This window comes from Glycine max, chromosome 1 (assembly GCF_000004515.6).
Source record: "Glycine max cultivar Williams 82 chromosome 1, Glycine_max_v4.0, whole genome shotgun sequence".
Classification (NCBI taxonomy): Eukaryota; Viridiplantae; Streptophyta; class Magnoliopsida; order Fabales; family Fabaceae; genus Glycine; species Glycine max.
This window is the reverse complement of record NC_016088.4, coordinates 52,478,693-52,498,517: the sequence shown is the minus strand read 5'-3', so window position 1 is coordinate 52,498,517 and position 19,825 is coordinate 52,478,693. Positions and strand designations below refer to the sequence as shown.

The 19,825-nt window shown below is 33.9% G+C and overlaps 3 protein-coding genes across 8 annotated transcripts; 1 reads left to right on the top strand and 2 right to left on the bottom strand.

Annotated features, from left to right (window-relative positions):
* Positions 1 to 1,243: 1,243 nt before the first annotated feature.
* On the top strand, positions 1,244 to 8,595 carry LOC100808533 (G-box-binding factor 1). 6 transcript variants are annotated; one of them, XM_006573531.3, is made up of 13 exons: positions 1,245 to 1,447; positions 5,145 to 5,304; positions 5,478 to 5,639; positions 5,721 to 5,765; positions 5,866 to 5,955; positions 6,041 to 6,130; positions 6,324 to 6,490; positions 6,588 to 6,645; positions 6,831 to 6,879; positions 6,960 to 7,192; positions 7,443 to 7,520; positions 7,666 to 7,791; positions 7,918 to 8,595. In XM_006573531.3, the coding sequence occupies exons 3-13, from the start codon at positions 5,577 to 5,579 to the stop codon at positions 7,966 to 7,968; spliced, it is 1,050 nt and encodes a 349-aa protein (XP_006573594.1). In that variant the 5' UTR covers positions 1,245 to 1,447; positions 5,145 to 5,304; positions 5,478 to 5,576; the 3' UTR covers positions 7,969 to 8,595. The 6 variants fall into 6 exon arrangements, with proteins under 6 accessions (XP_040872253.1, XP_006573592.1, XP_006573594.1 ...); XM_041016319.1 differs by lacking the exon at positions 5,145 to 5,304 and having other exon boundaries at positions 1,244 to 1,447; positions 5,558 to 5,639; positions 6,044 to 6,130; XM_006573529.3 differs by lacking the exon at positions 5,145 to 5,304 and having other exon boundaries at positions 1,244 to 1,447; positions 5,554 to 5,639; positions 6,044 to 6,130.
* A 381-nt stretch (positions 8,596 to 8,976) lies between these two features.
* Positions 8,977 to 13,076, bottom strand: LOC100808008 (HVA22-like protein k). Its single transcript, XM_003517194.4, has 8 exons — positions 12,962 to 13,076; positions 12,645 to 12,703; positions 12,454 to 12,551; positions 10,949 to 11,000; positions 10,699 to 10,762; positions 9,925 to 10,020; positions 9,453 to 9,525; positions 8,977 to 9,361 (listed from the first exon to the last, which is right to left on the bottom strand). The coding sequence occupies exons 1-8, from the start codon at positions 12,992 to 12,994 to the stop codon at positions 9,252 to 9,254; spliced, it is 585 nt and encodes a 194-aa protein (XP_003517242.1). The 5' UTR covers positions 12,995 to 13,076; the 3' UTR covers positions 8,977 to 9,251.
* A 3,861-nt stretch (positions 13,077 to 16,937) lies between these two features.
* LOC100807470 (scarecrow-like protein 15) lies at positions 16,938 to 19,020 on the bottom strand. The gene has a single exon (XM_003517193.5). It carries the CDS (start codon positions 18,788 to 18,790, stop codon positions 17,213 to 17,215), a length of 1,578 nt encoding a protein of 525 aa, XP_003517241.1. The 5' UTR covers positions 18,791 to 19,020; the 3' UTR covers positions 16,938 to 17,212.
* Positions 19,021 to 19,825: the final 805 nt, after the last annotated feature.

The window sequence follows — 19,825 nt, the reverse complement described above, 5'->3', positions numbered from 1 at the left end:
CTTATCATCTCTGTTTATGTTATTTTCGGCTAAAAAACCAGTATCAACGCCAGTCGCCAGTAGATCCTTTTTTGGTACGTTTATTTCAATTATTGTTATAAAAAAAAAGAAAATTAAGAATAGTATATTTTGACAAAAACTGATATTTTTATGTTTACTTCAAAGTTTAAAAAATAATTTTAAATATTTTGTTTCAAGTAGCAGGTATCCATTACAAATTATGTCAGAACAAATCATGCAATTAATTGCAAGATAATTTTTTTTGAATAAATGCAAGATAATCTAAGTATCTAATGTTTACTTCAAAGTGTAAAAATACTTCAAAGGTTATCTAAGTATATGTCTGTACAAATCATCCAATTAAATGCAAGATAATATTCAGGGTACATTAAACTCAATCTTACCTGTGTGAAAACACTTGTTACCGTTACACGGTATTTTGGAGAATAATAGTATTTTTTGTCTTTTTTCTTTTAAAGAGCGAGTGATATTTTGATAGCTAATAATAGATAAATCATCTTTTATTTTAAATATTATATAAGTATCTCTTTTTTTTTAACATTTTTCTTGTGACTTCATAAATCTTATTATATTTTTTTCCTTCTCTCTTTGTTAAATAATATTTTGAGTATTCATCAAATATTTTTCTTTTTGAGAGCTTATGCGGGTGAGAATTTTCTTTGGCATGCGGCAGACAGCAATGCCATAAAAATTCAAAAGTATAGCAGACAACAAGTGGAAACCGGAGGCAAAGTACCGGACAATAGGCATAGCAGAGAAAGAGAAAGTGCGCGCGCGCGTGTAGCAACTGTCATGGCATTCATTGCCACATGCTAAATTAATGAAAACAAAAAAACTATAAGGAAAAATATGTAAATAATAAAGAATTTAAACTTTTAAGATATTGATTAAAAAATTAATATATATATATATATATATATATTGTAAAAATTTAAAAAAAATATACGAAAAAAATTATAAACAGCGTAATTTATATATTCTAATAAAAATATTTTTTGAATTTTTTAATCAATATCCTAAAAATATTAATTAGTATTTATCAATAAATAAATAATGTTATCTTATCATCAATTCTAATAAAATCAAACGCACATAGATAGTCGCGATGGGGCAAACCTAATCCAATGAGACGTGGACAGCTGAATTCCCCTTCTCGCACGTGTTGCACCGAACCCACACTCAACTCAACTATTTGAGTTAAAGTAGTTTCATTCTAACTTCCACGAGGTGTCACGCAAACATTGGTGTTGGTTTCTCATAGCGTACCAAACAAGACCTGAAAACAGAAACCTCTGTGTCTTTGGCTCCTTCCTTTCAACAAAACAAAAGCCGCACACACTTACTTCAAATCATCCTTATCTATCCCACTTCCACTTGGACTTCCACCTCACCGTTTTCAGCCACTTTCTTTGCGCCATGGAAACAGGTCACTCCCTCCCTCTCTCTCTCTCTCTCTCTCTTCATTTTTCTGCAAATTGCTACTATATATTTCTCTGACGGTGATGGTTCACCGTTGTGCTTGCCTTAATTTGTTTTCTCCATTTCGGGATCTCAAACTTTTTCAGCTTCAATTTTGTTTTAGGAACTTGCTGTACTGCTCTTTTTTTTTTTACTTTCCTCTTTAGATTGAAGCTAAACTCTGTTTTCTCGGAGAATTTCAATTTTTCTATAATGTGACATTTCGCTGCTTGGCTGTTAAATCTGTTTGCTGCCATATGTTAATCAATATATCTTGATTAATTCTTAATTAGTTTCTATTTCAATTCTTTCCGCATGAGAAAAGTGAGCGGGAAAAAGTAGAAAGATACTTGGATGAGTTAGAATCTCATGTTGGAATATTTTTAATTTTTATTTCTTATGGGGAAGCTAAAGATTCATAGGTTTATAATTTAAGATAATTTACCAAAATGTTTGATTATTAAGGATTAGATAAAATATGTCGATCCAAAGTTGGTTATTGATCTAAAGTTCTTTGATATTTGTTGTAAAATTTTTGCATTATCCATTAGATCATAGACGATGATGATTTTTTCTCAATTAGAACCTCTTCATTTCTTAAGAAATAGCATCTTCATAACTTTTGAGATGGGGAGAAAAAAAATGATATGTAATCATTCAGTAAATGGTAGACCATAATCTTCGTGTTAATCTAATAAGGTTCTCATTATCCTTCAATGAGTTAGTGACATTTATTTATTTAAGTTCATATATCATGTTATTTAGTTGACTAACAAACTCACTTAATTTGATCATATAAAATAAGATCTATCGGTGATAAATCTCTAATATAATTGTCTTATAATATTAGTCTATATTAATTATTAGAATAGAAAACATTTCATGGTTGTTGTTTGATGCGATTCTCAATTTCTTACGGCTTTAGCAACAATTCAACACGATTTATCTTTGAAATAAGGAGTCTAAAGCCGGATTTGGTTTGTTTCCTGATATAAAAGAACATATTGAAACATAAGATACTAGTGGGTAAGAACGCCTAAAACTGGAGGAAAAGCCTACTTTAGCTTCGGTTGATGATAGATAGGGATACACACACGTATATCCTATATTTGGATATGGGATAAAATTAACAAAGCACTAGTTAAAACTTGAATTTAGATTTTAAAACTTGAAATTGCTTTTTTTTTTTTATCAATGAAAAGTTTAATAATCCAAATTTCAAAAAGGAGTGAACTTATATGTTGACCCATTTGACCTATACCCCATATAGTGATAGGATGGACTAACAAGTTTCTTGTTCTCAATTAAATTAACCTAACCCAGCTTAACCCTATGAATAGAAAAACAAATGAATCAAAAAATTAGCCTAACCCAGCCTCGTCTAATAATATATTGGCTCACATTAGACTAGGCGAATGTGTTGGGCTTGCCCAAATTGATAGTCGTACAAAATGATACCTCCTTTATAAAGAAGACAAATGTTATTAACATAACTTTTGAACGCGTCATACAATAATAAAAAATGCAATTTCTAATGTAAGTGCTGATTGCCGAATATACTCTAATAAAAAAGAATGCATTTAAAAAATGAAGATGTTAATAATATTTTTCAAGGAAGAAAGTTACAACGGTCCAAAATAGTTTTTTTAGGCAAATAAATATTATTAAAAATCAGCCCAATGCACAAGTTCAAAACAGTAGCAGCAGGATATGGTAAAGGTTGGTAGGGCGTCTTATTCCTATTAATTCCACATGCATATATCACCTCAATGGGTGGTAGGTATGTAGTAATAGTGTTTGGAGGTTTATATAGGACTTTAATAAGTGGTGTACATCTTAATTTGAAGTATCGTTAATCTTGCATGTTTTTTCATAAGCAAGTTTAAATAAAAAGGCATGTGATGTTGATTTGATTAAGTAATGTTTGGTTTAAAGTTAGAAGTGTTGTGTAAAGGGGTGTAACTAGATTGTACCTAATCGGTTAACTTGTCTAATTCAATCTTACCTAATCGGTTAACTTGTCTAATTCAATCTTACTTAATTAGGTTAACTTGTCTAATTCAATCTTACTTAATTAGGTTAACTTGTCTAATTCAATCTTACTTAATTAGGTTAACTTGTCTAATTCAATCTTACTTAATTAGGTTAACTTGTCTAATTCAATCTTACCTAATCGGTTAACTTGTCTAATTCAATCTTACTTAATTAGGTTAACTTGTCTAATTCAATCTTACTTAATTAAATTTATTAGATTGGATTGATTTTAGTTTAATAAACCCAATTAAAATTAGATTGGGGGACGAATTTGGAGTTTTGGATTCAACAAAAATTTAACTTAATCCAATTCAATCCGTATACAATTAAATTACTAATATAAAAATACTAAAACTAAGCACATACTCTCGAGTTAATATATTTTTGTCTTAAGGTAATATATTATTTTGGAGTTTTTTTATTTATTTATTTTAAGATAATACATTTTTTTATGAATAATATTGTCAGTATATATTTACCGTTTTTTTTTCAGTTTACCATATGAATAATACAATGTATTATGAATATTGATTTTTGAAAATATCCTTACTATTATGTAAAAAAAAAATATCCTTATTATTTTTGAATTTGAGGATTTTTTTTCTAAAATTTAAAGAAGTAGTAATTTTCTAATGGTCAAACCTGATAACCAACCTAATCCACTCCAATTAAATGATTAGATTGACAATAAAAAACGATATACCCAATCTAATCCAATCCAATTGAGTAGAAAAATAAATAAAATTCAACCCAATCCAAATCATTTACCCCCTTAATTGTGCACACATTTTAATACAAATTCAACGAATAAAAGTAAAATGAAAAAAAAATAGGGTTTTGATCCATAGACAAAAGTACTTTAGTCTCAAAATATATGCCATTTAAATAGGGGTATCATAGAAGTCCCTCAAGACAAACCGTGTTTTAATCATGATATTTCGCTATGTAAGAATGCCCAAGTTTGCAATTCATCTCATTAGAATAGACTACTCATGAGATGACTTGACGCACGATTGTCCTGGTAAAATACAATCAATTATAAACCCAAAATAGCATCACCGGAAAGTAAAATACAATCAATTATAAACCCAAAATAGCATCACCGGAAATTGCACCTGTATATGTGAATACAATCATCCACATATTTACATCTGTAATAAGAAAAATTTCTAGAACATAAATACATTGCCTCCTTGTCTCTTTTCACTTTATCCTTGTGTGAATCGGACTCTAAACATACCATGTGTTGCATGATAAAATATAGCTACGGGTAAGCTATCTCTTGTCTATTTGCTAATCAACGATTATATATAAAGGATAACCACTTCGTGTGAGGCTCAATATTACAAGTCATTGAGATTTTGTAATTTTATTTTTTTTATATTTTTTAATGCTTTAATCATTAATAAAAGTTACTGAACTTAGTTTCCAGAATTGAAAATAATGCTTCATCTTCTCACTTTATATTTGAAAATTCATTCTGTTAAAAAATTCCTTTCTTTGCTATTTGTTTATTGCAATAAGTTTCTGGTAGATAAAAGTTTAAATGTGTTTGATCATCAAACATCAATCCCAAGCAATAACTAAGTTGAATTATCAGACTTGATCACTTCATGTGTTTTGTTGTTTAGGTAATCTGCCAGTTTTTCCATATTTGAAGTAAGGATATTCATCTTATGACCAAGAGTGTCAATCTTTCGGATTAAGAGTTATTGCTTTAGTTTTATCTAGAGTAAAGGACCAGCTAGTGAGATGCTATAGATCCTTAATTCAAATCTCATCAAGAGAAGGGTCAGTTTTGACCTTCATTGATTATATTAATTTGTTTAGTTGTAAAAGAAATGTTTAATTATAGTAATACATATTTCAGGAGAATAAATAGCTTAAAACGATTCCCTAAAATAAGAAGCTTAAAACGTACTGAATGCTTTTAGTGACATGTAATTTTATATTTCTTTATTCAGTACGTTGTCTGGCATGCGTACTTGTTGAAGGTGATATATGACCTAAACAATTATCAGAACTTAATCTGATTTCAAGGCAGTTTTTCTGAGCTGATCTGGATGGGAACTGATGAAGAAAGCACAGCTAAAGTTTCTAAACCATCTTCTACTTCTTCTACTAAGGTTACTATTTCTCTTCACATTTTTTTTTCTTTCTTCTAGTCCTTTTAAGTCCTAATCATTTCTTTTAAATATTAACTGTAGATACCACTGGCACCTTCATATCCTGATTGGTCAAGCTCGGTGCAGGTTAGTGGAAAATGTGATACAGATTACAGACTTTTGTATCTGTGAAAGTTCTTCAACATATAAAAATTTCTAGTATCTAAATGTCTGCTTGTTTATTTAGGCTTACTATGCTCCTGGAGTCACACCACGTGCATTTTTTGCCTCAACTGTTGCTTCCCCAACTCCCCATCCTTATTTGTGGGGAAGCCAGGTCAATAACATATTTCATTGGTGATATATTTTTGCACATTCTGGTAGAGAAAGTTCTGTTGACACGTTTTTTCTATTTTTTTCAGCAGCCTCTAATTCCACCATATGGTACTCCTGTTCCATATCCAGCTATATATCCTCCTGGGAATGTCTATGCTCATCCAAGCATGGCAACGGTATCCAACTTACTCATTCTAATCCCTTTACCCCTCAACCCCTTGGCAGAAAAATGTGAATTCTGTCATTTGCTTATACAAGATGAATTGAATTCACACGTTCCTAAGCAACTTTATTTAGGTATGTTATTGTTTGGCATTTCATTTATAATCTTTGCTTTTGTTCTTTTGGCCTTTTTCATTGTTTTGGTAGACCCCAAGCACCACACAGAATGGTACAGAGTTATTAGGAAAGGAGTCTGATGGAAAAGATCGGGTTTCTGCCAAAAGTTCGAAGGGTGTGTCTACAAACAGTGGTTCCAAAGCAGGAGACAATGGAAAGGCAGGCTCAGGTTCTGGAAATGATGGTGTCTCACAAAGGTTTGGCAAGCCACTGGTCAATTTTAGATCTTTCTGAGACTTCTTTCTCCTCACTTTGCTTCCTTAATATCCACTATTTACAAAATTTCATTAACAGTGCTGAAAGTGGTTCAGAGGGATCTTCAGATGCTAGTGATGAGAATACTGACCAACAGGTGTACTGTTTAGCATCAGTACTTCTGCTCTAAATTGTTTAAAGTAAATTACTAAATATTAATATCCTTCCTAAAATATACTTGATCCACTCATCATTTATACTAACTTTTTCTGTTACTTCAATTTTCTCAGCAAAAGTACTTAATCTGTTTCTTGCAATCTCATGAGTTGTATTTCATTGTAGGAATCAGCTACAAACAAGAAAGGGAGTTTTGACCAAATGCTTGTTGATGGTATGCTGCAACATTATTCATGATTATCTTTCTTTTTCGTGGTTGCTCAAAAAATTTTGTGTTTGCGTGAACCTTTTCAGGAGCCAATGCACGGAAGAATTCTGTGAGCACCATTCCTCATTCTTCAGTACCTGGAAATCCCGCTGTCTCAATGTCTCCAACTAGTCTTAATATTGGAATGGACTTGTGGGACGCATCTCCTGCTGGTGCCGAAGCTGCAAAAATGAGACATAATCAGTCTTCTGCCTCAGAAGCTGTTACTCCTCCAACCATAATGGGACGTGAAGTCCCGCTTGGTGAACAATGGATACAAGTATGATTCCTTGATTAGTTTTTCTTAAAGATTGTTCAAAGCATGTATTACATTTTTTTTTCATAGTTAACATTTATCATTTTCATGGTTATTTTAATAGGTAAGAAAAACATTTTCGTTTTGCTGATACTAAGTATTTCCCATAGACTGACGTTCATTATTATGTTGCAACTTTGCATTCTTTAGTTCCTTTACCCTTGCTGAGCTTTACTTTCCTTTTCCCTTCCCCTATGATTTTTTTACTTTTTAGGACGATCGTGAACTAAAGAAACAGAAAAGGAAACAGTCTAATAGGGAGTCTGCTAGGAGGTCAAGGCTACGCAAGCAGGTACTTTGGAAAATCTACTTCATGCTCCTTAGTCCCTTCTTTAATTGCTTGATATTTGGAGGCCGGAAAGCTGGTTTTATTTGACTATATTCAATGCTACATTTTACAACATTTTGATGTGTTCTGTATTTCTTGCTCCAACCAGGCTGAGTGTGAAGAGTTACAAAAGAGGGTGGAGTCTCTGAGAAGTGAGAATCGAATTCTCAGAGAAGAGCTTCAGAGAGTATCTGAAGAATGCAAGAAACTTACATCTGAAAATGATTCCATCAAGGTAATTTCTCTGACCATTCTGCTTCCAGAAGCATTAGCAGTTTAGCACTTTGTTACACTATGCAAAGTCCAGGTTGTCTTGTTACAAACTCAAATTGTATCGTTTGACAATAATTGCTGTCTACAGGAAGAGTTAGAACGAATGTGTGGTTCAGAAGCAATTGCTAATCTTGAATGAATCAGCTTCTTATTATCATGCCAAAGCAACGGCGAAAAATTATCAACTCCCAAAAGACACGAATTTGCAGCTGAAATTTTATCAATGGCGAAATTGAGCATAGGATATAATTTTTTTCCTTGGTTTACTATTTTTACCATTAACCCTTAATTGTCACTCCCCTTATGTTTTGCCCGTTTAGTATTGTAAAACAAATTATAGCAAAATATTTTTTTCAACACTTTTATTGGGCAGATTTTTATATGTAGGTTATATAGTAAATAACCTTGGCCTACATTATTTATCGAGACTTACATGCAATTCAGTGATAATAAAGATTGTATCGAAGAGACTGTTCCAGTCACAATGTAACTCCAGAAGTAGGTCTTGGACCAAGGATTGTGTGTTGTGCCTTCTTCAGATATGACGGTGCATATTTCTCCAATTCGGGGTTTGGTCAAAATCTTGAAAAAATCGTAATCATGAATCATCCCATGATCGTAAGTTGAGGATAGTGCTTGCCATTGGGTCGAGCTTCTGGAAGGGCATTGGCTTGGCATATTCAGAAGCCAGATAGTGTTCAAAGAAATCCCATATTTTTAGTATTTACTTGTGCCGATGAATAGATGATTTTATGCTAATTGGGCACTTCTGTTCGGTGTTCAGTAGTTTCACTTTCTCAACTTCTGCTGATGTTTACATGCCGCTTTAATTTCCGAGCACCTTGTAAGAGGTAACCATGGAACCATGTGTTTGTTCTACCAATTTATATTTGAGCTGATGGAAAATGTGGGGTTTCTAAACGAAGTTAGTCGACGTCATCCACTGAAGTGTTAAGCTGTGCCTATTGAGGCAAGTTTCATCTCAATGGGCACAGCAATTCTTAACGCTAGGAAAACGTTTGTTAATATATATATATATAAGTTATTGAAAATCACAGTAAAGCCGCATTAATAGCATTAAATGTTATACTAAATAATAAAAAAATGATTTTTAATTCTTTAACTATTACTTTAAGACACTTTTTTATAAACCCAAAAAAAATGAAACTAATTTTATATGTAGGATCAAAGATTCAAGAGAATTTGTAACAACTCAAGCATTTTGCTCAATCAATTGAGCTATAAAGATACACCTTTAAGACACTAAACAACACTATCACTCTTTTATCATAAAAAAATTGAAAAATACAAGATTTCTAATATTGATTACCTTAAAAACGCTAATTAAAAAAATAACATTTGTAGAAAACAACAGAAGTCTAGTCTCTCTTATTCCACGCAGTCCAAGGGCACTAGCACTCATCAGTGATTGTGGTTTTGGTCCGTTTCAGCATCAGAGGCAGGGTCTTCGGGTGAACTATGTTGCGGCGATCTATTATCTGATTCAGCATTGCCTCTCAACATTTGATCCGCTGACCCACAAACAAATTCAATTTGCAGTTTAGTAACATATATGCGCAATGAGCAGTATCAATTGCAGGGGGCAGAAACTTAATATTTCACCTGATCCAGTTATCTTTACTACCATGCTCCTGACAAACTGGATCTCTGCTTGGTATGAACTGACAAGTTTTATCTGCATGTTTAACAAGTCAAATTCCACTGTTAAATACAGCTGTTTCACAAAAGGTGAAAAAATATCGCTATATTTAAAAGTGGAGTCAGAAAATGCTTCCCCTCTACCAGCTAAACACCAATCAATGGGACAGTTTGTTTAATCTTAAAAAAGTGATTCTAAAGAAAGTGTTTTTTAAGATGCAACTAAGATTTGCTACTTAAAAAAAGCAGAAAACTGTTTTTTTAAAAGAAAAAGAAAACAGTTTAAACAAACAAATCGAACAAGCAAAAAAAAACTTATTTTAATAAAAAAAGTACTTTGATGGGATCACAACAAGGCTATTTCTGGATTTTCCCATCTTTGATGGGATCACAAGATTCTTCTTCATAAAGTCAAAAGGCAATGTACCAGACATACCACTTCACAATATGCAAAACCCAAGACTTGATCAACTCGTGCTTGATGCCTCGACAAAAAGGGGCGCAAGTGGTTTGCATATATTTGTTTTGCTCCCTGTTTGAACCAAAGTAGTTTATCAGCAAAATGAAAGAACAGTGTTGAGGCATTAAACAGACAAATTGCCAACCATAAAATGTATAAACAAGGAAGACAGTTTAGTGATATAAATAACAAAAAGCAAACGCAAAATAGGAAGATGGTGGATAAAAAAATTGCTAATAACTTAAAAGGGGGAATTCCTGGGAGAATCACGAGGTATTTGAACAAAAAGATTGAACTTTGTACATGTACCCAAATTCACACCCCTATAATAGTTTACAGGATTAGATTTACACCTAGATTTATGCAGTTTCATGTCAAAACCTTTCTGCCCAACTCCACATGCAATTCAATAATTTTGCATATTAGCTGTCTATATTTGTCTCCAAATCAGAATGCTCTCATTTGCCAAGAAAAAAACAACACATGTCAAGCAGAAGAAACTGATGAAATTCTCAAGTTTCAACTGTGGCAAAGAAGTTAATATGCTTATATAAGAATTGCAGATTTGTTTCAACTACGAAGATACTATGATCAAATCATGGTAAAAGAAAAAGGAGACGAAAGAAAAAAAAGTAAGAACTAAGAAGAGAAATGGCACAAGGAAGGGACATGAAAGGAAAAAAACAGTTACAGATGGGTCAAAAACATCATTATAGAGTCAACCTAATTCTAAGTCTTTATGGAACTCACACTGGTAGTTGGAAGTTGAAGCCAAACAAGAAATGCAAACTTCAGGTGATAGTACATAGGACACCTGAAAAAACCATTAAAATTACATGTGATTTAGTTCACCGTGAGTCTGCAATAATTAGTAATCCAGATGAAAAAGATACCAACAGCCATAAAAAAATAACAACAAAAAAAGGGAGATATTCTTGTTAACAAGAGAATAGTGTACCATACAACCAACATAATGGATTAGCATGTGATCAAACTATACCAAGAAATAAGCTTGTCTGTGAACACTTCAACAAGGCTGAATGAACCATAGGCTGCAAAAATAAAAATGGAGAAAAAACTTCATAATTAATGTAAAACAATATGCTTTATGCTTAATCATGGTAATGCAAAGCGATTGAAAACATGAATTGTATTTGGAGGTGGGGGGTTGAGCATGTTAGGACCAGAATTGTCAAACTTGTGTGCCGACCCGTTGGATCATTCAATCCATAATCCAACAAGTTTTTTCCTCTCCGACAAGTTGCATGTCAAGCAGGATCACAGGCATATGGAGCGATCTGGATTGTCACTCCAAAGCATTGTATCTTTGGAGCAATGCCAAAAAAAAAATGTACCATTGATGTGAATTTGGGTAGGTTGGGTCATGCAATCCGGTTCAGTATGGGAAAAAAATTCTGCATATTTGACTATCTCTGCCTAGGCCATGATTATCTCTGCCTATGGCTTCTGGTTCCCCCTCTCTTCCCTAGTGCCCAATCCTTTCCTAACCATTGAAATCCTTCTCTTTCATAACTGACAACACACTATTCCCTCTTTCCTCACTGTTTCTGCTTCAGTTCATTCCCTTGTGCTTCTTTCATTCCAACAGCACACTATTGCCCATCCCTTTTTTCTTCTTTGGTTGTGTTGCTTCTTTGTGCTGTTACTATGTTGCTGCCACGTGCTCTGTTGTTGGGCTGCTGTGTTATTAGGTTTCTTATCTATGTTATGTTTTATGCATGTGTGTGTATTTGCGCATGTGTTTCAATGTAGTTTTTCATTTTAGTTTAAACTTAAAATTCATGATACGATCCAATGATCATACACCCTCCTTCCATTCCAACGTTGAAACTTGATTTCGACAAACTTGGTTAGAACATTAGGGACTTGTTATCAGCTATCAGAATAGGAAGTGGTGTGTTGGCTGTAGGAAACTGTAATACTTGAGGGTAGGAATTGCACCTCAGTTTTATGATCTAATTTTCATCTTCTGATAAATCAATTAGTATGTTGGGTTGGGCCAATATGTGGTTCCTACATTCTTCTTGCAACACCTAAAGATGCTCAGGAACAAATGTTTCATGACAGCAAGTCCAACGTACAGAAAGATGCATAAAAAAGCAGGGGGATAAATTGATATAATTGTATTAATCTATCTAGGAGGCAAATGTAACAATTGGATATTTGGATTATTGGAACAAATCTACTCCTATATTGTAAATTAGAATACACGCCTTAGAGAGTAAAACTCTCACTCTCCCCACTATCTCATATAAAAGACTCCATTAAACCTCCCCACTCATTGGCAATGTAGTCACCCCAGGTAGCTTCTCCCCAAAAAAGAGAGCTGGGTACACCACTGCCGTGTCAGATAGCCACCCCATCAATCAAAATGTTGTAATCACTTGACATAGTTTCTCTTTTTCATCTATCTATTAGTCTCTAAAACAAGGGTTGGTGAAAAGAGATCAAAAAAGAAAATGAAGAAGTTAGGAAAATTCGCACCTGCCCAGTAGAGAAGACACCTATGTTGAGCATCTTGATCTTTACTTTCTATTGCCTTGAACGTAGTGTACACAGGCATAGCAACTCCGACAGTACAGCTGCAAAAACAGAAGATCAATAGCTAAATAACAAATTTAACCACAAACATCCTTAAAATCATAACTGTTAATAGTAAAATGAAAATTTCTGACCATGCTGTTCTAATTACAACGTTGGAACCAAGTGGACAAAGGAGCAATCGGAGTCCAACCTGCACCAAATAGCTCACACATCAATCTAAGCACACATGACAGACAAAAAAAATTCTGGGCAATGATACCTGAGATAATTTCAATAGTTCTTTTATATGAGAAAACAATAAAAAGCGTGTTTAATTGCAATCAATATTAAGAAGTACAAATTGAAATGTAGAATTTGGGTAGGATGCAGAATCAAAACCCTAAATGAAGAAAAATTAAATAAAAAAATGAGGAAATATAAATAAGAGAAAAAGAAGAGCGATGCGTACTTCGCTTGTTATGTTTGATCCGAGGAGAGCCATTCTAATTCCCAAGGCACCATTCCCTTAGTTTCCGACATGCTATGTAAATTCCTGCGAAATTTATAAGCTTTTGGTTTTATGCTAACCGTCAATCACCGAAAAAAAAATGAGAAGAATAACAAAAACCAAAAAAAAGTTGAATAAAAAAAACTTCTAGCTACTTACACCTCTTCTTCCTAAGTACACCCTCACACCCTCCTTATACCATTTTTCTTAAAGAAGTACACCCATTTTGCTTTTGAAGATGTCTTTCCAGAATTATATATACTTATTCCAAAAATGTATTGCCCAAACTATGATTCATGGTTTTCGAAATATACTTCCAAAATAAGTATATATTTTTAATAAAATATCACTTAAGAATTAAGGTGGTTGGTGAGAAATAGAAAAAGAGATGATAAACGTTTATTTTATACTCATGTTCGTTAGTCTTATTTTCATCCCATCATTATTATTCTTTAAATCCCAAATTTAAATTATTTTCATCATATATTCATTATATAATATTGTGTTTTTATCATTATTATACAATATTTTGTGTTTTTCTTCATGTGACACTAAATTTCTGGGTATATTCATCACTAACTTCATATATTAAACACCTTAAGTACAAAACAAAACTTTTGGCAATGGTTTCTTTTCTTTAAGTGTGTTTATATTCATTTTCTAATCCAAGTTTACGTCAACAATTCAGTGTCACATAAAGTTAGCAATGAATGTACCTTAAAAAATATTATCAAATGAAGGAAATCATAAAATATTGTATAATAATGATGAAAATGCAATATTATATAATGAATATATGGTGAAGATGGTTTAAAATTAGGATTTAAAGAATAATAAAGATAAGATGAATATTTTAAACAATACTAATGATAAAATGAAAATAAGACTAAAAACTTGAATATAAGATAAGTGTTTATCATTTTTTTTATTTTTCGTAAATCATCTTAATTCTTAACTGATATTTTATTAAAAATATATATACTTACTCGAGAAGTATATCTCCCAAAATATAAATCATAGTTCTAGAGATACATTTCTAAAATAGTTATATATAATTCCAGAAATACATTTATGGAAAGCAAAAGGGGTGTACTTTTTTAATAAAAAAGGTAAAATTGGTGGTATGGAGTGTACTTAGTAAAATGTGTGTATATAGCAAGATCCGAAAAAACTGATATCGTAAAATGGGTCAAGCCCAAGACTAACATAACAGGCTCCTGCCCAAAAATGACACAGGTCTCTTCTCAATGACCCATCGCATGTAGAATTTTTGTTTGAGAGACAGAATCTAGATATAACATAACAAATATTTATAGTATTGTTTTTAATTAAAATTAATCAAGTGTTGTATTTTAAAATTGAAATATCACTACATAGTGTTATTTTTTATGTGGTTAATTTTGATTGAAGATAGTTTTTAAGTTTTGTCAATTTTTAGTTGTAAATTCAAACCTAAATTTAGATTGCATGGATTTTTTTTTAAAAAAGCAAGAGACAATAAATACATTCTAAAAATATATTACAAATATAGTAAAAAGAATTAATTCAGAGCATGAATTTCTTATCTCGTGAGTTAATTGTTGCATGTCTAAAGTTAATATAATTCATGTTATATTTACACTATTAAAAGAGAACGAGTATAGTATTTATAAGTCACAAGTTTACTGATTTTTATATTTATTTGAAAGTTTAATTTTGCCAAGTTTTTTTTTAACTTCAATAGACTTTCTTTTACAAGTATTATTATAATTCAAGAGATAATTATGTTTGAAACGCAATGGAATATTAAATGTAAGCATCTTTATTAACCGAGATTTGAACTTTTAGATTGCGTCTGAATAAAGAATTTTAATTGAGGAAAATAATTTGTCAGAGAATTTAAATTTCTTTGATCCAAAATTCATTGTTTTAATATTTTTTTTATGAAAGAATTTAAATTTTTGAAATTTTAAAACAGAATTTTAAACAACTAAAAATGTAAAAATTTAATTAAATTGAAATTCTCTTTTTGATAGAAGAACCTTGCAAAATGTTTGCGTATTTTTCATCCTCTCTTCCACATGAAAGTTTCTGAAATCTCGTTTTTGAACTCGCAACTCTCCCCTCACGCCGATGATTCCCTTCTTCAAGAAATATCGTCTAAGCTCGCAAAGTGTCGATCGGTTGCGGACGTAGGGGGACATGTAGAATTGCATCCGCCAGTTAGGGGAATAGCCGTCGCTGCCTATCACACGGCTGAGGTAAAAGAATTTCAATTGAAGTATTTAAAATTTTTAAAATTTTAAATTTCTCAAAATTTTAAATTCCCTCATCCAAACACACACACTCAGATTGTTTCTTTATATATTTTTTTTAAAAATTAATTATTTTAAAAAACACACACACTCAGATTGTTTCAATGTGGTTGTATTAAGTTTTTTAAAATAATTAATTTTTTAAAAAAATATATAAAGAAACTTTTCTCAATAACAACTAGAGGTGTTATAATAAAATAAATCTTTCACAATGAATTTAAAATGCCATTAGGATATAGTGAAATCATTCCTGATGGTAATTGAAGTTGTTGAAAAGTCTTCATTTCGCTTGTAGGGAAGTCTTTTCACAATTAATGATGTTGTCATTAAGATAAAAATTGACTTATGTATATTTTCCAACAACTTTATAGTGATATTGACACATTGTGAAATTTTTCCAAACAACAACTAAATTCGTTGACAATTGTTCGTTTGTTTTCACATTCAATGTTCATCGAAATAATTTCAACAATAAATTAAAAAATCTATTATATGTCTAGAGATGACTTACAAATTCAGAAAAAAGAATAGTTGTTTCACATAACAACCCAAAATATAAGTAGGTCTTACTTCTTCATTTTTGTGTGTGGATGATATAATTAAGCAGGTCTTACTAAGTTTCTATCCAATAATATATTACCTACTCATGAGACAATCAAAGAATAGACTATATGTTACCATCATATATAAAATGTTGAAGTAAACTTAGGTGGGTAACTGTCCTGAACCCATCATATATAAGTTACATTTACTACGGCCAATATTCAAGTTTTAGGAGATTTGAAGACTCAGCATGTAGCCATGTACAATCATATATCATGATGCACGATAAGTGCACCAATCGTGTCTCCTAAATTATTACCCCCACCTCACCCAGATTATTATCGTAAGAGGAAAGCCTCTACTCTACCATGAGAAAGATCCAACTCTAAGACTCTTGACCAATTGTTATTTATAGCATATATACTTGAAAATTCATTAAGCAAAGCATCGGAAATTGCCTTTTAAATATTCTCATCCCCATTAATTCACCAAGGCGAGACACCATCGTCGGAAGTTGGCACAAAAGGAAAAGGAAGAAGATCCATTTCAGAACGAACAAGAAGCATACACAGTAAAGTTATTGCCTGCTATGTTTACTATGCTTTTCTGCATTACAGGTGAATACGAAAAAAATTACAGGTAACAATATACTTAAAAAGAATAAAATTCACGTTATCATCACTATCTGAAATCTCAAGAAGCATGAAATTGCTAGACTAGTGGTAGTGTGGTACAAGATGTTTACATTTAGTTTCCTACCCTTTGCTTTTTCTATATTGAAGATAAGATGATTTCACTTGGTGTTTTCTATATATAGAATGTCCTAGTTCTTGATAAACATGTATCTTCAAAAGATCAACGTCGGTGCAGTTTGGCATTAGAACTTATTTCATACCGCTAATAACAAAAGGAGAAGGACATGAGTCGGTGGGAAAACAGTATAAATAAAAAGTGGATGACGAACTAATAATATTCGTAATTGAATATGCTCGTCATATAAACCTTTGATATTTCTCATTTTGCAGCAAAATACTCCATACCATCAGGAATAAAAGGTAGAAATAAGTCAAAGAACCATTTAATCTGCCAAACCCTTTGATTAGAAAACCAGTAGTAAAGTTCATCAGGATAACAAAGAGTCCATCCAACAAAGAAGGACAACAAAATGGTACAGAAAAATACAAGTTTATCTTATCTACCACCCCCTCCCCACCTTTTCCTTTTGCCAAAGATACCTAGATTTTTTCCATCATAGCAATAGTTTGAACGAGTGTAGTGGACTTCGAAATTGGAACCTAAATTTACTTTCGTTGCAGTTTATTATAATTACTACATTATTACATAATCCCCTCTGCCAATAATAACACTCCATGTTCTAACAGCGCCATGCTGACGTGGCAACAATGGCCCTATCATGCCAGAAAAGCACCAGTTCGTTCTGGCGTTTTGCCACGTGAAATCCTCTGATTTGAGACTTCGCTAACAGGCACTCTGCTTGAAAATCCGCAAACTGGCTTAACTGCACCGGCCTCATTCCGGCGCCGTAAAACGCCTCCCTCCACGGCGGAACCCGCCGCCACGCACTCTCCACCGCCGCCAAAATCTTCGGCCGCAGCTGCATCATCTCGATTCTCCTCACCCACTCCCCTCCGCCTCCCACCGTCGACGCGTCCAGCGACTCCAGCATCATCGAGTAGTACTCCAAACTGCTCACAACGCCGCGCCGGAACGACGCCGCCGACGCCGTGGCAGTCTCCGCCCACCCCTCGCCGTCCACAAAAACCACCACGCTCGGCGAGATCCTCCGCACGTCCGCCAGGAACGCGGCGGCGTTGCCGAGGTGGCGAAAAATCGCCGGCGACAGGAGCACGGCGGTGTTCTCCCCGTTGACGAACTTCACGGCCTTGAAGGAGAGATTCTCGAAGGTTCGAAGCGGCACGAACTCGACCTGCACGCGGATCCTGAGATCTAGGGCGAACTGCGCGAGGTTGTCGCGGACGAGCGTGCTCTCGACGGCGTATTCTTCCGGAACGACGGCGGTGATTCGGAGCACCGGCGAATCCGCCGCCTTCTCCGCAATCTCCTTCATTAGGGAAGCGTATTGGATCCCAAGACCGATGTCGAAGTCGATGACGTGCATGAAGGAGCTCGCCGCGTGATCCAGAACTATTTGATTGGTGGTGAAGATCGAGAACATTGGGATCGGCGAAATTCCCGAAAAGGCCTTGAAGGTTCTGATACTGTGCACGATTTCCACCAGGGATGAAATCCTCGGAGTCCGGTTCGAACCGGAGAGAAGACTCTGGAGAGCTTCTTTGAGGTAAAACGCTGCGCGATGGAGTGGTTTTCCGACGGGCGATCGTAGTCGTTGATTGAGCCGCTCCAATATCAGTTGCGCCACGTGTAACTGCTTGGTGTCGAAGCAGTCGGCGGCGCGGATGAGCTCTTCGATGAAATCGAAGCCGTTGAGGTGGTTGAAGTCGTGAGGCAAGTGGTTGAAATCGAAAGCGAAGTTTTGGTTGGAGTAGATGTCGGAGAGAGTGGTGAATTCAAGCGCGTGGTCGAAGAGTGTGAAGTCGTCGCATGATGGGTTGTTGTTGTTGTCGTCGTCGTCGTCGTCGTCGGGGTGGAGAAAAGTTTTCAAAACGGGGGTGGCGGAGTCGTCGTGTAAGCCCAAGTCCTTCATGATGGAGTCCCAGTCCAAGTTGTGCAACGCATGGTCTTCCAGGTCGAGATAGTCTTGGGAGTTGGTGACGAGAACGGAGTGATCGGTGGTGGGCTTTTCGGTGCCCGGGCTCGGGCTCCGGCACAGGTCAAGGACAGAAGTGGGCTCGTAGCACAGGCCCGTGGGGGGCGTGGTGCTATTGTTGAGGTTGGGAAGGGCAATGGTACGGACAACGTTATTGGTGGGTTTTGGGTTGGCCTGTGGGGATGAGGGAACGGGAACTCTCATCGCTTGGTGAGGACTAACAAAAGCTGTTGTGGTGTACCCTTGTCTGAACGATGCTTAGAGGAATTGTTGTTGAAAATGGAGGGGTTGGAAGGAGAAGGGGGCTTTTTGGTTGTTATGATTGTGGGCCTTTTATCTTTGCTTGTGTGCACGTAAAGGGGTAGGGTTACTTATTTATGGTCATGTCATGTATGCATGCCAATGCCTTCAAATAAAAAAACAAAAATATAGATAGATACATAACTAACTACTGTCATACATTTGTACTCTATGTGACCTGAAATGACCATGCTTGACCCTAGTCGATGAATCATAGTAGATGTGTTTTTTTAAGGAAATATGGGGTCATATTTTTTCACACACTCTTTTAAATATTTTTTCTGAGTTGAATTTTTTTAGAAATTATACAAATTATGGATTCTATAACTTATTTAATGATTCCTTCACATATTTTTAATAAATTTTAATCAATATGTTTTAAGAGAATGTATGTATTGTTAACACTCATTTTTTAGGGTCGTGTTTGAAAGAGAAGAAAGAAGTAAGATGAATAAAAATAAAAATAATGAGTGAAAATGAATGAAAAATTAAAAATAATGAGGAGATACATAGAAAAAAAAGAAAAAAATATGTAATAAATTGTTTAATGGATCTATATTTTTTTAAATAAAATAATCGACAATAAGTACATGTTTAAGTTAAATTAAACTTAAGTTTGTAGATTGAATTTGTAAAGTATTACAAATCTATTTAAAATCAAATTTTCAGACAAAATTTTACTACTTTTGTGATATAACAAAATATTATGACTTTAAATTAATTTTACTTTCAAAATACTCTACCATCTATCATGAATCCAAGCATGCCCTAAAACCTTTTTATCACCTTGAGGCTTCAAGGCGATGCCAGGCTAGCTTGTCTTCTCTGTTTTCTTTGCTTTTCTTGGTTGAACTTCATAGCTGAACGCTCAATGCTCTGGGTAAAGACATGTTTAGTCATGTAGCTATATTCTATATAATAAGCTCTGACTTTTCGTCA

What these genes read in the sequence shown, in the direction of transcription:
- LOC100808533 (XM_006573528.3), top strand. An exon ending in TGACCAAATGCTTGTTGATG is followed by an intron (nt 6,880 to 6,959) that starts GTATGCTGCAAC and finishes GAACCTTTTCAG; the next exon opens with GAGCCAATGCACGGAAGAAT. An exon ending in GGTCAAGGCTACGCAAGCAG is followed by an intron (nt 7,521 to 7,665) that starts GTACTTTGGAAA and finishes TGCTCCAACCAG; the next exon opens with GCTGAGTGTGAAGAGTTACA.
- LOC100807470 (XM_003517193.5), bottom strand. Translation starts at nt 18,790, where the DNA reads ATGAGAGTTCCCGTTCCCTCATCCCCACAGGCCAACCCAAAACCCACC.
- LOC100808008 (XM_003517194.4), bottom strand. Translation starts at nt 12,994, where the DNA reads ATGGCTCTCCTCGGATCAAACATAACAAGCGAA. An exon ending in GTGTCTTCTCTACTGGGCAG is followed by an intron (nt 11,001 to 12,453) that starts GTGCGAATTTTC and finishes TTATTTTTGCAG; the next exon opens with CCTATGGTTCATTCAGCCTT. An exon ending in AGTAAAGATAACTGGATCAG is followed by an intron (nt 9,362 to 9,452) that starts GTGAAATATTAA and finishes TTTGTGGGTCAG; the next exon opens with CGGATCAAATGTTGAGAGGC.